The sequence below is a fragment of the Archocentrus centrarchus genome, unplaced genomic scaffold (genome assembly GCF_007364275.1).
Source record: "Archocentrus centrarchus isolate MPI-CPG fArcCen1 unplaced genomic scaffold, fArcCen1 scaffold_141_ctg1, whole genome shotgun sequence".
NCBI lineage: Eukaryota > Metazoa > Chordata > Actinopteri > Cichliformes > Cichlidae > Archocentrus > Archocentrus centrarchus.
Genome location: NW_022060186.1, coordinates 22453 through 36757, shown reverse-complemented (window position 1 = coordinate 36757; position 14305 = coordinate 22453). Strand labels below are relative to the sequence as shown.

Sequence of the window (14305 nt, the reverse complement as noted above, 5' to 3'; positions counted from 1 at the left end):
CCGGTGTAGGCAGGGCTAGTCTGGGACGGCTTGCCATCTCTGTGGTTGGGGTCACCATTTCAGCTGCCCTGTCCTCCCCAGTTTTGGATGAACAGGACTTCCATGCACCTGTTGCAGCTGGTCAGACAGAGGTTCTCAGTCCTCTGAGTTCTGCCAAAAAAACCCTCCTCCCTTCTCTGCTGATCTGCCAGGAAATCCCTCATCATGGCCAGCAGTTCCCCACCAGTTCCACCTGGCATGGACGATGTCCTAGGTGCTGCAAGCCCTGACCTGCCTGGCTTCATGTTATCCTCCTCTGCTGATGAAGCTGAAATGGGTGCTGACTCCCATGCTGGAGGAGGGCTTCTCCTCATGGAGTTCTCCCCGTTGAGACCTCAGTCCTGTGCGCTGAAGTGAAAGGCGGGTTCTCCTCATCCAACTAGCCATCCCACTCCTGACAACATCTGTCACGGGGTTCTCTCACGGAAAAAACTCCTCCCAAAAAATGATGGCGTAGCTGGGATGTACTAAAAGTAGAATTTTATTCAGCCGGCCTCCCAAAGTGCACAAAAACTATTTACAACGGTGCAACGATTACAACCATCACCAGACTGACCATTTGCATTACAGCAGTACTCTTTTAAACCTGCAGCCCCTCCCATTAAGCATCAAGATCACACTTTTCCCACTAGACAGTATGTCTTCACATTTATGATGCAAAATAATTAAACAAAGGAAACATATTTATGTCAATATTTACCTGTAAATCAAACAGGCGAGTTTAAGGGAAGAAAAGAAAAAATAAACAAACAAAATAATGCAATTCATGTGACCCCAAATGTGCATGCAAACCTACTATTTCACCACTGAATATTCTGAGCCTCATCTTGAGCTTCAAACTCCCCAAACAGAGGCACGTGGCAGACCACGCACATCATCCTGAAGACATGTAAAAAAAAAGAAAGAAAAAGGCTCACTGTCGGGTTCTGTAGCATGGAATGTAGACGTTCTTACTCTGACAATTCACTAGCAACCTACCTCTATGATAACGGTGATCTCTAGTCCCTGATGTAAATAAACAGTGAAATGTGTGAATGCTAGTGTGTGGATGCGCATCCATGTCCGCTGCCCATAATCAGTGACCGCGGCGCTCTGTCGCAATCAAAATAACTGTTTAAATAAAATATTGGCCCCCTCATTGCAAAGCAAATGTTGATGAACAGTTCACCTTTTTGTCTATTATTTTGATTTTCTGTCAGTTTGACAATATCCTCATTTGATCTTTTTTCTAGTGCTTATAGCGCTCTTCTCTGGCAGTGTTGGAGGTAAAAAAAAAAAAAAACTGTCTTTTTAAATACATAAACTATCTCTCATTTCCTCACTCTAAATAACATTTTCTCTGTGTTTATATTTTACATGTGTATGAATTAATTCCATGTATCTGCACTGGATTTTAAAATGACAAGCTTATCCCCAAGATTGTGGCCACATGAGCCTTTATGCAGAATAGTGTTGTTTTTGCACATTTATACAAAACAAGTAACAATCACCCCCTCCCCCTTTCCTCTTTTCTCTAAACCCTACTGGAAACTGGAAAAGCTTGCTACTCTTTTGGAGTACCCCGTGCCATACTGACACCAAGAAAGTATGAGATACCATTAGGAGGAAGTGTGACACTGAGCTGCTTTGTGGAGGACTATCCTAACTGGATGATTTCCTGGTACAAAGGTGCTTCATACACTTCTGAACTGGAGCTTATGAAAGAAAATGAAGGGAAAAAAGCTATTAATGTCTCACATGGCGGTATCTACTACTGCAAAGGAAAAAGTGATTCAGGTTCATCCTCATGCCAAAGTGATCAAGCCATCATTGAAGAAATACGTGAGTTTAGCAATTTATCCAACACTGTTCTTTTATAGGTTAAAGTTCAGTCATTTACATTATGTTATACTCAGAATTATAAACAGTTTGCCTGAGAATCATCTGGCTGTTTTACTTTTTACTCTTCTCTTTTCTTATGCTTCTGTTTTTCTCCGAATTTCATATTTCATTGTGAATAGTTCCTATTGAGGCCACTGTGACTCTGCAGCCCAATTGGACTCAGATATACATATATGAATCATTCACCATTACATGTGAGATCCCAGGAAGTGAAGAAACTTACTGGAGCTATAAATGGAGACCAGAAAGGTTTAGAACATATTACACAACCAATGAAAAGAAAATCACCAGAGCTGTGTGGTCTGACGGTGGAGAATACCAATGTAGGGGGAGCAGGGGGGTTTTCGTCACACAGTGGAGTAATATCATCACCGTGACTTTGTCAGGTAAGTTGGACATCTTTTATCTATGTAAACTGTAGCATCAAAATCCGTAAAAGAAAACAAAGCTCTTTTCTGAAACTTTATAGTCATTTGTCCTGTGCAGTATATTTTGTGCATCTGTGTTTTTACTCTAGCAACAACACAATATATGGGTAGAAATCTTGTGTTTGTGTGTGCTTTTTTTTTAACAGAAAGATACTCAGTAACATGTTAAGTATCAAACAAAACATACACTCCTGATCAAAATCTTAAGACCAGTTAAAAAATTGCAAGAATTTGCATTTTGCACTATTGGATCTTAAGAAGGTTGTAAGTAGAGCTTCACAATGCTAAAAGAAGAAATCGACACAAGAGACAAAAACTTTTGAGCAGGGAATTTATTGAAAACTGCATTTACACTCAAACATGATTTTTTCAGCTGATCAAAAGTTTAAGACCATAGCCTTTAAAAGCCAAAAGCTGTACAAAAATTTGGATTCCAAATGTCATTTTCTGTCAAGTCTTTACACTGTCAAGACCTCCTAATGGCAAAAGCAAAAAAGCTCACTGACTTTGAACATGGTAGGATTGTTGAGCTGCATAAGCAAGGCCTCTCACAACGTTCCATTGCTGCTGAGGTTGGACGCAGTAAGACAGTCATTTTGCATTTTTTAAATGATCCTGAGGGTTACGGAACAAAAAGTCAAGTGGTAGACCCAAAAAAATTTCTCCAGCACTGAGCCACAAGATACGATTGGCTGTCCATCAAGACCCGGGACGATCCTCTACCCAAATTAAGGCCATTACTGGTGCTGACTGCAGCCTAATAACCATCAGACGGCATATCCGTGAGGGAAGGGCTTCAGAAACAAAAAACGTCTTCAGAGGCCACGTCTTCTTCAATGCCACAAAATTGCCCGTTTGGACTTTGCAAGGGTTCACCAAACATGGGACACTGAAAGGTGGAAGAAAGTTGTCTTCTCTGATGAGAAAAATTTAACCTTGATGGTCTTGATGGCTTCCAACTTTACTGGCATGACAAGGAGATCCCACCTGAGATTTTTTCTACACAGCACATTGCGTTTTCCTTCAATGGAACAATGGAGCTTCAGGTTGTGCAGGGGCGTCAAACAGCAGCTGGCTATGTGGAGATGTTGCAGCGGGCATTCTTCATGACTGAGGGCCCTCGTCTGTGTGGTAATGACTCAGGCCCGCCTGACAAAGGATTTCTTCCAGGAGAATAACATCACTCTTTTGGACCATTCTGCATGTTCCCCTGATCTAAATCCGATTGAGAACATTTGGGGATGGATGGCAAAGGAAGTTTACAAAAATGGACATCAGTTCCAGACAGTGGATGCCCTTCGTGAAGCCATCTTCAACACTTGGAACAACGTGAAATCAAAATGAAATCCTTACACATGTGTAGTATCATATGTAAGAAACCCTTTTTTTAAGCATGCAAATATATCTTTAGCTGTTTCAGGTTTGTGAAAGAGTCTGGTCTCATGAGAAATGCATAAGACCAGCTGCAGTGTAATGAAAGCTGAACTGCAGAGTGGCAGGGTTTTATTGCAGAGACTCATAATAAATTTACTCAAAATAAAATAAATTAATAAATTGGTCAGTGCATGAGTCTCAGAGGACCTTTTTTACTATTTAGTAAATTTAGAAAGGTTCCATTCCAAAATTCTTACAACTTATTAGTATTTGGATAACAAAGTTGTTATGGCTCAGATTGAAAGAACGTAAATATTGCCACGTGCGTCCACATTGCGCTGGAAATGGAGATGGCGGACGGCGCAAAAAAAAATTTTTTAGGAAAATTAAAAATTAGACGGCGCAGAGTGGTGGAGTAGGTGGAAAGGCGCCTGCCACCAGCATAATTTGAAAGCCCTGTTTACTATTCAGAATGAACGCTGATATTAATGTGAGGAAAAAATAGGAGCACACGTAGCTGCTCCTATTGTCCTTCACTTGTTAGCTAACATAACTGAAATGGCGGTGCTTAGCAAACATCATCCACAAGAGGTCGTTTCTGACAGGTAAACTAAAAGAAACTTTACTGTACAAACATTAACAGGTATCAACGACACACTAACGTACCCATCCAGAGCTGACGTCACAGCTCCAGGGTGCCTGTGTTTTAAAGAAGATGTTTCATGCAAAATTTTCCTTAAATACAAATTTTCTGTGCTTTGAGTGTGTAGGAGTGCAGACAATTTAAATGTATTCTCTCCCGGTGCTGTGTAGATGTCTTTATATTCTTTCTGGGTCATAATTTTCAGTCTGTTCAGTTTTCTCTGGTGCCCGGTACATTTTCTTATCTGTTACATCACAGTATTTGCTGTGGATCTGCTAAACAGGTACATGGACAACCAGGTAACCAATTTTTTGAATCCTTCTTTTTTTTTTTTCGCAGCGATTTTGTAGTCTAAGTTCAGTTAAGTTGCAAGTAGACAAGTCAAAATGCTTGGTTGCTGGGTGTATTAACCCACACGATTCCTTGCATCACTGCCTGGCATCAGAGCCTCTTCGAAGTACCTGTTTCTCTGCCGATAGCTAATCATATCGCTGCTATCAAACTACAAAAATGGCCGAACGGGCTGGAGTGGAATGCTCTGCGACCTGGAGGGGGCAGGGCATGAAATGTCTCATCCACATTTAAAGAGACCGCACCAAAATGAGCTGCTCCAAGGAAACTGCCTCAGAAAAGGTGCAAAAGAGGGGTCTGTGGAGCTACAATAACGAGGAATTCAGACCAAAGCATTGCAGTTCTACTTTATATAGACCACAAGTGAATGATTTACATATGAAAAGGAAGGATTTAAAAGCATGATATTCCGAAGCATATTCATTCAACTTTATTTTGTTTTCTGTCAAATGCTCCTAGACCTTTGACAGTCTGTCTCCATGTTTTTTAATTTTTTCCAAAATTTCACGTCAAAAAGTTGGGGGCTGAGTGACCATGACCTGTGAACCCATCATCTAGAAATGTTGTTTTAAAAAAATTCTAATCTGTTTTCAACAGCTAAATCCCATCCTGTCCTCACTGTGTCTCCGTCATGGCTGGGTCCCGAAGCCTCAATAACTCTGAATTGTGAGATTGAATATCCTTCTGAAGGATGGACCTTCTCCTGGTATAAAGCTCTTCCTTATAATAGCCTATCACAGTCCTACACTTATGAGCTACTACCTGATGGCAGCATGACTGCTCAGGCTTCTTACATCATTAAAGGACAAACATGCACAGCAGGATATGTGTGCAGAGCTGAAAGAAGAAGCACACAGTTTGACACTGTTTACAGCAACCCAAATTTTGTCTGGTCTGCAGGTCAGTTTGTTTCTCTCTCTTTTCAATAATTATTATCTTTTTTGTTTGTTTGTTTATCATGACAGCTAAATGACCATACATTTGAGCTCCCTGCAAGAAGGATTAAATTTAATCAAAAAAGAAGCATACCTATGTGATTAAAAAGTTTTTATCTGTTATGAGTACTTCTCCTTGTATTAAAGCTCACGTTAATGCTTGTAATATGCTTTGTTTGCTTATTTTCATTTTGTGCTATCTTAGCCTGTGCTCTGACTTCTCACTGCATGCTGTTTCTCAGATGTGTGTTCAGCAGCGTCTCTTACAGTCAGTCCTCATATAGTGCAAGAAGTCAATGACGACTCTGTCAAACTGACTTGTGAGGGAAAATCTACTTTCTGGAAAGTGAGGAAGTTCCCTGAGAAAGACACGCCATATTGTGCCAAATGGTGGCGATCAGGAGAATCCATATGCAAAATAAGTACAATATATTCAGATGATGGCGTGTACTGGTGTGAGTCAATATCAGGAGAGTTCAGCAATGCGGTTAACATCACTCTACAAGGTATGGCAGAATATGCTTTTTATTTTTTCTCTGTGCTGTATTATTTGTTGAAAAACTCGAAAAATTGAAATGTTATTAAATTTGAGTCATCTCAACTCAGCAGTATAGTACTCCTGGTTGTATTTCACTCTTTTTCATAAATCAAATCACCAAAATTTCCCAAGTACCAATACCAAATAAGTATATTTGATTTATTGATTGATTGCTTGCTTGCTTGCTTGCAATAAACCATTAAGGAGTCTGTGTAGGTTCTCAATCATCCAGGTCATAGTAGTCTCTGGAGCTTGAAAAAAGGGGGACTTTTTGTTTACTGAAGACATTTTACCAGTGAGGACACCAGAGATAACAAGTTACCATTCCTGGACTGTGCGGTGCTTATCGAGGAAGATGGAAGCCTCAACATTGAAGTTTACCGGAAGCCCACACACACAGACCAGTATCTCCTCTTTTACCCCTTTTCCACCGCCGACATTCCGGTGCCAGTGCCGGTGCCGGTGCCCGTGCTGTTCCCAAAACAACCGGCGAAAAGCTTAGGAACAGGCCTGCGTTTCCACCGGGTTTGCAAACTGCTCCTTTATGTATGAGTGTGGGCGGGTCCTCGTCTGGACACGGAAGCCAAAGCGCACAAACGTGGGAGAACACGCTCCCCTTTTTTGTGCTCCAAATAAGTTTTAGGTCCAAACCAAACTACTGCAGCATGTGTGTGCAGCACAGAGGGAAACACAGACAGAAAATACAAGCAAGATGACAAGTACGCACTTTGTGTCCTTTTATCTGTGATATGAACTGATACAAAGCAGCAAGTTCAGCCTTAGAGCCCAACCTAATTCACAGCCGTGAAAATCACTTAACTTTTCTGATGTAATACACATGTAATATGGTAGAAAACTTGTTGTTGAGATGGCAAAGTCACGCCCTCCTGCCGCTTTCATCACGCGTCCTTGGTTCCAGACCAGCTAGCTTGCGGGGCCCAAGTTGAACCCATTTTTCTGCCGAGCACCGAGTGCGTTCGTGGTGGAAAAACTGCCTAATGGTTCAAATACTGGCACCGGAACCCTGTTGGTGGAAAAGCGACTTTTGACTCCCACCACCCTCTGGAACACAAACTTGGGGTGATCAGGACCCTACAGCACCAGGCAGAAAGTGTTCCCTCTAAGGCAGAAGGGAAACAAAAGGAACACACACAGGAAAAACCTCAAAACATGGTTATCCCAACTGAACTTTCATCAAATCAGCCAAGATGCACAGGAATGAAGATCAAACACAAACTACAGAGAATAACAAGAGGGAGAACATTGTCATCCCTTATGTGGCAGCTTGTCAGAGAAACTCAGAAGAATTTTCTCCAAGCATGACATCCCAGTGTGTCTCAAACCAAGTCACACCCTAAGACAAAAACTGGTTCATCCCAAGGACAAACCCCCCAAACACAAGATCACCAATGTAGTGTCTGCTGTCCAGTGCAGTGAAGAGCATTGTTGTTTTTGGCAACCATTTTAGTTTTAGTTTTAGTCTTTTGGACTTAAATGCTTCTTAGATTTAGTCAGTGTTAGTCATTTCTAAATGTGATAGTTTTAGTCAAGTTTTAGTGGGGAAAAAGAAGAAAGTATTAGTCTTTACAAATTATTTTTAATAATTGGTGTTAACTGTGGAATCACTTACTCCAAAAATGCAGCAAACAAAAACATTCTCACTTTGGCAATTGGGGATTTATTTCTCAGAATTTGCTAAAGTGCAATGAACATACATATGTCCAAGGGATGAGGAACACATGCTTAACTTGGCCTTGTCTGCCAGGGCAATTAAGTTGGATATTATATATAAAAACAGACACCATACAACAGTGGGCTATCTTTAACTAGTGCAAAATATCAGGGTGGTGAGCTTTCAGGTGCCGCTTAAGATTTGTGGTGTTTTTTCCAACAAGTTTTAATCCACAGTTACTGCTGTCTCCCTGGACCAGTGTTAATTTCAAAATATTCTCGTCAGTTTTCATCAACTACCCTTTTTTTCATGACGATAACAAGACAATGACTAAATAAAAACTACCTAAAAGGATAAAAATGATAACGAAATTAATTGACATTTTCGTCAACGAATGAAAACGAGACAAAAATGCTTGCTTGATTTAATTTTGTGACGGGGCGGGACAAGTTAGGAAACCATCCAATCAAACGCACAGATACACAAATTTGCTCTAAAACCAGGAAGACCAAACTAGCCTGTGAGTTTTCTTTACTGCCGATAGAACTAAGTTATGTAACCAATGTCAGCAGGGAGAAAGAGAAGAGCCGATGTATGGACACATTTGTCCTTTGACGTTGTGACAAAGAAAACGATGTGTAAACCATGTGGGGCGACTATCTCGGGTAAAAACCCGACAAATCTTAAACGACATCTGCAAACCAGTCACCCAGATCTCCATGTAAATGTCAGCATTTTAATGTCATGCAGGGTAAAGTGTTTTTCACAGTTTGTGTTTGTGTTTAGAGAAAATCTCCACACCGCGGTGGATTAGCCTTTCCTAATCTTAGTCCTGAACACTGCCCTGTACCTTTCAGAGCGTCCTGCTGTAAAACGCTCGTATTATCTCAGTAAGGTGGTGTTAATGATCAGGTGTGTGGTAAGCAGGTGAAACGCTAATGTTAATATTATTAATAAGATTCCATAACTTTTAAATAATGTTTAATTTTGTGTAAGTGTGTATAATGACTAATTCAAGGGAACTGAAGAAAAAGCATTTACATTTTTACACCCTTTATATTTTAGTCGACTAAATCTACTGTAGATTTAGTCGACTATATTCTTATGATAATTTGTCAACTAAAACTAAAACTATTCAGAGGACTAAATTATGACTAAAACTAAATCAGAATTTGCTGTCAAAATTAACACTGCCCTGACAATGCACTCAGTTTTCCTTTCAAATGTGTTATATTGAGAATAAGTCAATAAGTGCTGACCAGGGTTATAATAGTTTTGGATTTTACATTATCGTTTAGTTTTAGTTCGTTTTAACTTTTTTTTCTTTAATTCAGTTAGTTTTAATTAGTTTTCAGAGTGGTTTCGCTCATTTTTATTAATTTTTATTTTTGGTTTATTGCTTAGTTTTAGTTTAGTTTCGTTAGTTTCAGTATCAGTTTTAGTTTTTCATACTTTGTCAGGTGCAAGATTCAAGGTACAAGAGTGACTCTTGTGTAATAAAAGCTCAACAAAAGATCCTCTTAAAAGGAATTTATTCTACAACCAACTGTTCACAGACAGCAGCACTACGCGCTAAATGTGTGTAATATTAAGGACACACATGAACATCAACAGAAACAAAGAAAAACATGAACTCCCAAACTCAATAACTTCTACAATAAACTCTACAATAAAGTTCAGCGTCAGTGCAGCAGATTAACAGCAGCTTCTGTTTTGGAGCTAGCTTGGTTAGATGCTGATATGTGGCCTCATGTCGCATTTCTGCTTGTGTAGCTGGATTGTGTGTTCATTACCTTACGGTTGTGTGCTGGTGTTTTATAAGCGGTGCCAGCTGGGACTTCTTTTGGTCGTCATCTTTGTGCTCAGTTTTTTGGCTGCAAACATATTTGTCCCTGTTTTTTCACTTTCTTCATTCCCTCGCGTCCATTCAGACAGTTTTAGCAGCTCCCTCCAGGAATTTACTGAATATGCTATATTTCAGGAGAGCACACATATGGCTTTTTCTTAGGTCTGTTGTGCAGCCTCTTTTTCTCCTGGTTTCTCCTGGTCTGATAGTTTGTCCAGGTCCCGACACGGAGGAAAAGGAAAAACTGACTAACGGTCACATATTTCTCCTGTCTCTGATGGTGTTCGTTATTTCCCAAGGAGGCTGCCACACACCGATTTGATTACACTGGTGTGTTTCCTCCAATTATAAATTGCTTTTTCAACTAAGATAGACTGGTGATCTGCCATAGAGTGATTCTCACTCTATGGCAGATTGAATACATTCCTTTTCTAAAAGTCCACATCAGCTGATCTTGTTGAAACAATATCATCTGACTGTTTTTCAGATTATTATTCTGGTCCTATCCTGCTGAGTCCCATTGATCCTGTGAATGAAGGAACTTTTGTTAGTATTCGCTGCAATTTGAGAAGAAAAAAAATACTTCCCAACGTTGTTTTTTATCACAATGACAAACTTGTCCAAAATGATACCCGAGAGGAACTGAACATCTTGGCAGTGTCAAAGTCTGACGAAGGCTTCTACAAGTGTCTGTACTCCGGGAGAGAGTCACCATCTCGTTGGGTGTCAGTTAAACGTGAGTAGCATTTAAACATCTTGATATTTGAGAAGGAATGCAGTCGTCATGTATTATATTAGCAAATACATGCTGCAGATATCGATTTTTGTGGGTTTTGAGCACTGAGGAAATCTTGGTCTGTTCTTTGGAGAATGTTTATGAACTTGTATTTTGAAAAATGCCTCAAAATGAAGTCTATTAATACTGTTAATGTGCGTTATCACACTAGCTGCTCTGGGACCTGAAAGCTCTTCATCTCACGTGTCAGCCAGAATGAAAGTCATGACTACAGTCGTCTTCATCCTGGTCAGTATTTAAATATACTCAGTGTATAAAAATATTGCATTGTCCTGATTTTTATTTATACAACATTAATCAAAATCTCTAAGCTTTAAAATATTTTCTTTGCACTTCTGTTTGAAAATGTGATATTTATTAATTCCAATGTCTAAAGTCTAAAATATTTACAATGTTGCTGGATTTCATATGTATTCATTAATTTAGGTGATGCTGCTGTCTATGGATCAGTAATACAAATGGAAGACACTGGAAATGGTGCAGTATATGTTTTGAATATCATAGAGCGGTTAGAGATGAAACTGCTTAAAAAGGATTTCAGGTTTTAGCTCACGATGACATCATTAAACATCTTTGTGTGAATGTGTTTCAGGTCAGTGAGGAGCAAAGCCAAAATGAAGCATGTTATGAAGCCACTGTTGCTCCTGCGCTGCACTAATATCACATGCTTTGCATTTTATACATTTTGTTTGAAGATAATGCAATAATACAGACTTCATGTTCTTTTTTAGCACAAATGTTAATAATGACATTTTTAAAATTGTTTAATGTTCCATATAATGATTAAAAAAAACATAAATACAAGACCTTTAGTGACTGATAATGCAGCTCCATATAATCTCTGTATACATTGTGTCACAGAGGGTGACAGCATGTGGTTAGACAAAGTGCACCACTGACTGTTCAGTAAGTGGTGCAGAGAGTGGTCAGAAATATCTGTGATGATTGCAGTTTGTTACTCATAATATCATGTTTGATTTTATGCCATTAAACATTTAAAAGAAATTCACTGTCCACATTTATTTATTTATTAATGGGTTTATTTACGTTTGCTCAAAATTGGCACAGATAAACTACCATAAAAATGAGAGACTGTTCATTTCTTTATAAGTGAGTAAACTTACAGCTTCAAAGGTTCCCTGAGACTAAATGTTTTACTTGCAACATTCTGCAGATGTTTAGAGAACGTTGTTCGGGTTATAAATTTTACTAACCACTCCTACAGGGTTTCACAGTTAAGATTCATTTATTCACTGTTATTATGTAACATTGTGGGAATGTAGAGTTATAATTTGGAAGTTATAGAAGAACATTTCACAAGTACGTTAGTTGAAATGATAAAGTTCCTTCTTTGAACCTTAGCTTAAAGCTTCTCTTGAGGACATCTCTAGAACTTGTTGGTAATGTTTTCCAGGTTTATGTGACGGTCTCCTGCATGGATGGAGCATGGATAGCTCAGTCTGTCATCCTTAAATGTGAAATGGTTGGACTGCAGCTATTCTTTTTTTTTTTTTTTTTAAAGCCTGTCATGTCTGGTAGATCTTGCAAGCAGAACTGTGATCTGAATGCGTTGTTGTGCCAAACATATTTGCTATTTCAAGATGAGCTCTATAGGTTCTCAATAGGCTCTTCTTGTTGATGTTTTAACCCTTTATTTTATTTATCTGAGTTATTTTTCCACATACTATGTAACAGCCAGAGCTGACAGGCTGAAGAAGAGGAAAATAAAGAGAAGAAAAAGGGAGAGAGAAAGGGAGCAAAAAAAAAAGGGGAAAGAGCACAAGTCTATTAATCAGATACTTCATCACTTTAACATATAAAAAAATACTATCAATACTTGCAAAAATAAATTTGTGTGTGAAAAACAAAACTAACAAAGCATGTTACGCACACCAACAATTTTGTTGAGTTGTGATTGAGTGGGCGTTTGTGTCTGTGTCATGTTTGTGTCTGTGTCATGGAACGTACTTTCCAATGAGGGCAAAACGCTGCAGCTCCACCCATCAGAAGCCAGAGGCAGGTACGGAAAGCCCCCAGAACCCCAGGCCACCAGCAGCCCACCAAGAGGAAGAATCCTGGAAGAAGAGAGCCGCTGGCTCAATAGGCACCCCGGCCTCCCACACCCCAGCACAGGGCAGGGGGAGGTGAGCCCGGGGCCGCGGTGACAGCATCCCGGAGCACTGCAGCACCCGAGGTTGGCGCCCTCGCCCCCACTGCAGAGGGCGGCCCGCTCCCCCTAGATGCCCATTCACTCAACAATAGACACAAACAGGCGACAGGACATACTGGCCTGGGCATGGAAATGCAGTGCCCAGTCCCCCCCAACCACCCCACCGCGGCCCCATCCCCCACCCCACCCCCCTGCAATGCAGGCACCCCAGGGCCCCAAAAGCGTAGACCGGACATCCCGACGTCAGGCCAACCCACCCCACCCGGCGGCGCGGCCGGGACAGCAGAGGCCCCCCCCGCGCCAGGGGGGGCCCACCGGGAGCCGGCGCGGCCCCAGTGCCGGGGCCCCAGACCCCAGACTGCAGCTATTCTTGATGCTCACATTCATCAACACTGTCAGAGTTTTCCTCTAAAGCCATCAGATCGAAATGCCAGCGTTGGTGACTGTATTAACATTATATTTTAGTTCACCTAAAAGGCATTTCTTTATTTTCTGAGACTGTTCTGAGACTTTTAGCCTGTGCAGAGGAACCTGGAGACAGGTGTCGAGGGGGCCAGAGAGCAGCAGCAGAGTGAATGAGGCAGGACTACAAGTAAAGCATAAAGATCACCAGCAGGTGTTTTCTTGTAAGTCATGTGACTTAGGTTTACTGCAGTTTTTATGAACAGGCCTGTCTGGGCTTGAGCTGAATTCACCCATGTTGACTTACAAAGAACATAGATAGAAAATGCTCTGCATACCTGCAGGAAACAAGCACACAGTGAACCATGACCATAACTTTACAATTTCAGGGTTTCCCATATATACATTTATTTATTTTTTTTAAAAAAGATCATTTATTTCTTTTTTTAAAAAGATCACAGCTGTACCTGATTCAGACATTCCCAGGTTTGTTCAGTCCCCACTGCTTTAACAGCTTTAATGGAGCTCTGAGTGTCTGAACTACAGACAGAATGAGCTCTGATTGTTCACAGTTAAAGAAAAGTTTGTAAGGAGTTACTTCAGAGTAACATCCTTTAAACACACTGTGCCGGTTGCATCAGTGAGCAACTTAGGGTTCCGTTTCATGCCCAAGGATACTTTTGCATGCAGACTGGAGCAGCCAGGGATTGAACCACCAGCCCTCCAATTAGTAGGCGACTGGCTCTATCTTCTGTGCTACAGCCACCCCAAACCCTGACGCAGACTCTTCCGTCAAACACTGCAAAGCACACTTCCACGTGTGCTATGGTCTTTATTATGTGGTCAAAGTGACCGCAGTAACATCGCTGTCACTTTGAGATATAAAAGTATAATACTTCTTATAAAACTTCAAAATGACAGTAAAGACACTGCTCTGCTCTCTAAAAGCTGCTTTTCTGCTTCCACATCCTGTTCCAGAAAGCAGGTTTAACAAACTCTGAGCCTAAGGTTAAACTCTGAAGTTTCTGTTCCAGGATCAGTTTGTTTATCCTGAGTCAAACCGTCATCAGTGGAGCTGAGACATGAACCTCTGAGCTTCAGTTGTTGTGTGTCTCTGTGAGCAGCTGGATGCTTGTTTATCATGACTGAAACAGATAAGATGATAAGACTCAAACATCTACATGTCTGATAAGACAGGCTGTAGACAAAACCCGACATGTCTCCATGTCT

The 14305-nt window shown here is 40.6% G+C and overlaps 1 protein-coding gene across 1 annotated transcript; it reads left to right on the top strand.

Annotated features, from left to right (window-relative positions):
• The first annotated feature begins 204 nt into the window (after window positions 1-204).
• On the top strand, window positions 205-13252 carry LOC115775460 (low affinity immunoglobulin gamma Fc region receptor III-like). The gene is made up of 5 exons (XM_030722997.1): window positions 205-382; window positions 5894-6157; window positions 10195-10443; window positions 10655-10731; window positions 13190-13252. Exons 1-5 carry the CDS (start codon window positions 205-207, stop codon window positions 13250-13252), a joined length of 831 nt encoding a protein of 276 aa, XP_030578857.1.
• The last annotated feature ends 1053 nt before the right edge of the window (window positions 13253-14305 follow it).

What these genes read in the sequence shown, in the direction of transcription:
- LOC115775460 (XM_030722997.1), top strand. Translation starts at nt 205, where the DNA reads ATGGCCAGCAGTTCCCCACCAGTTCCACCTGGCATGGACGATGTCCTA. An exon ending in GGTTAACATCACTCTACAAG is followed by an intron (nt 6,158 to 10,194) that starts GTATGGCAGAAT and finishes ACTGTTTTTCAG; the next exon opens with ATTATTATTCTGGTCCTATC. An exon ending in CTACAGTCGTCTTCATCCTG is followed by an intron (nt 10,732 to 13,189) that starts GTCAGTATTTAA and finishes TGAGACTTTTAG; the next exon opens with CCTGTGCAGAGGAACCTGGA.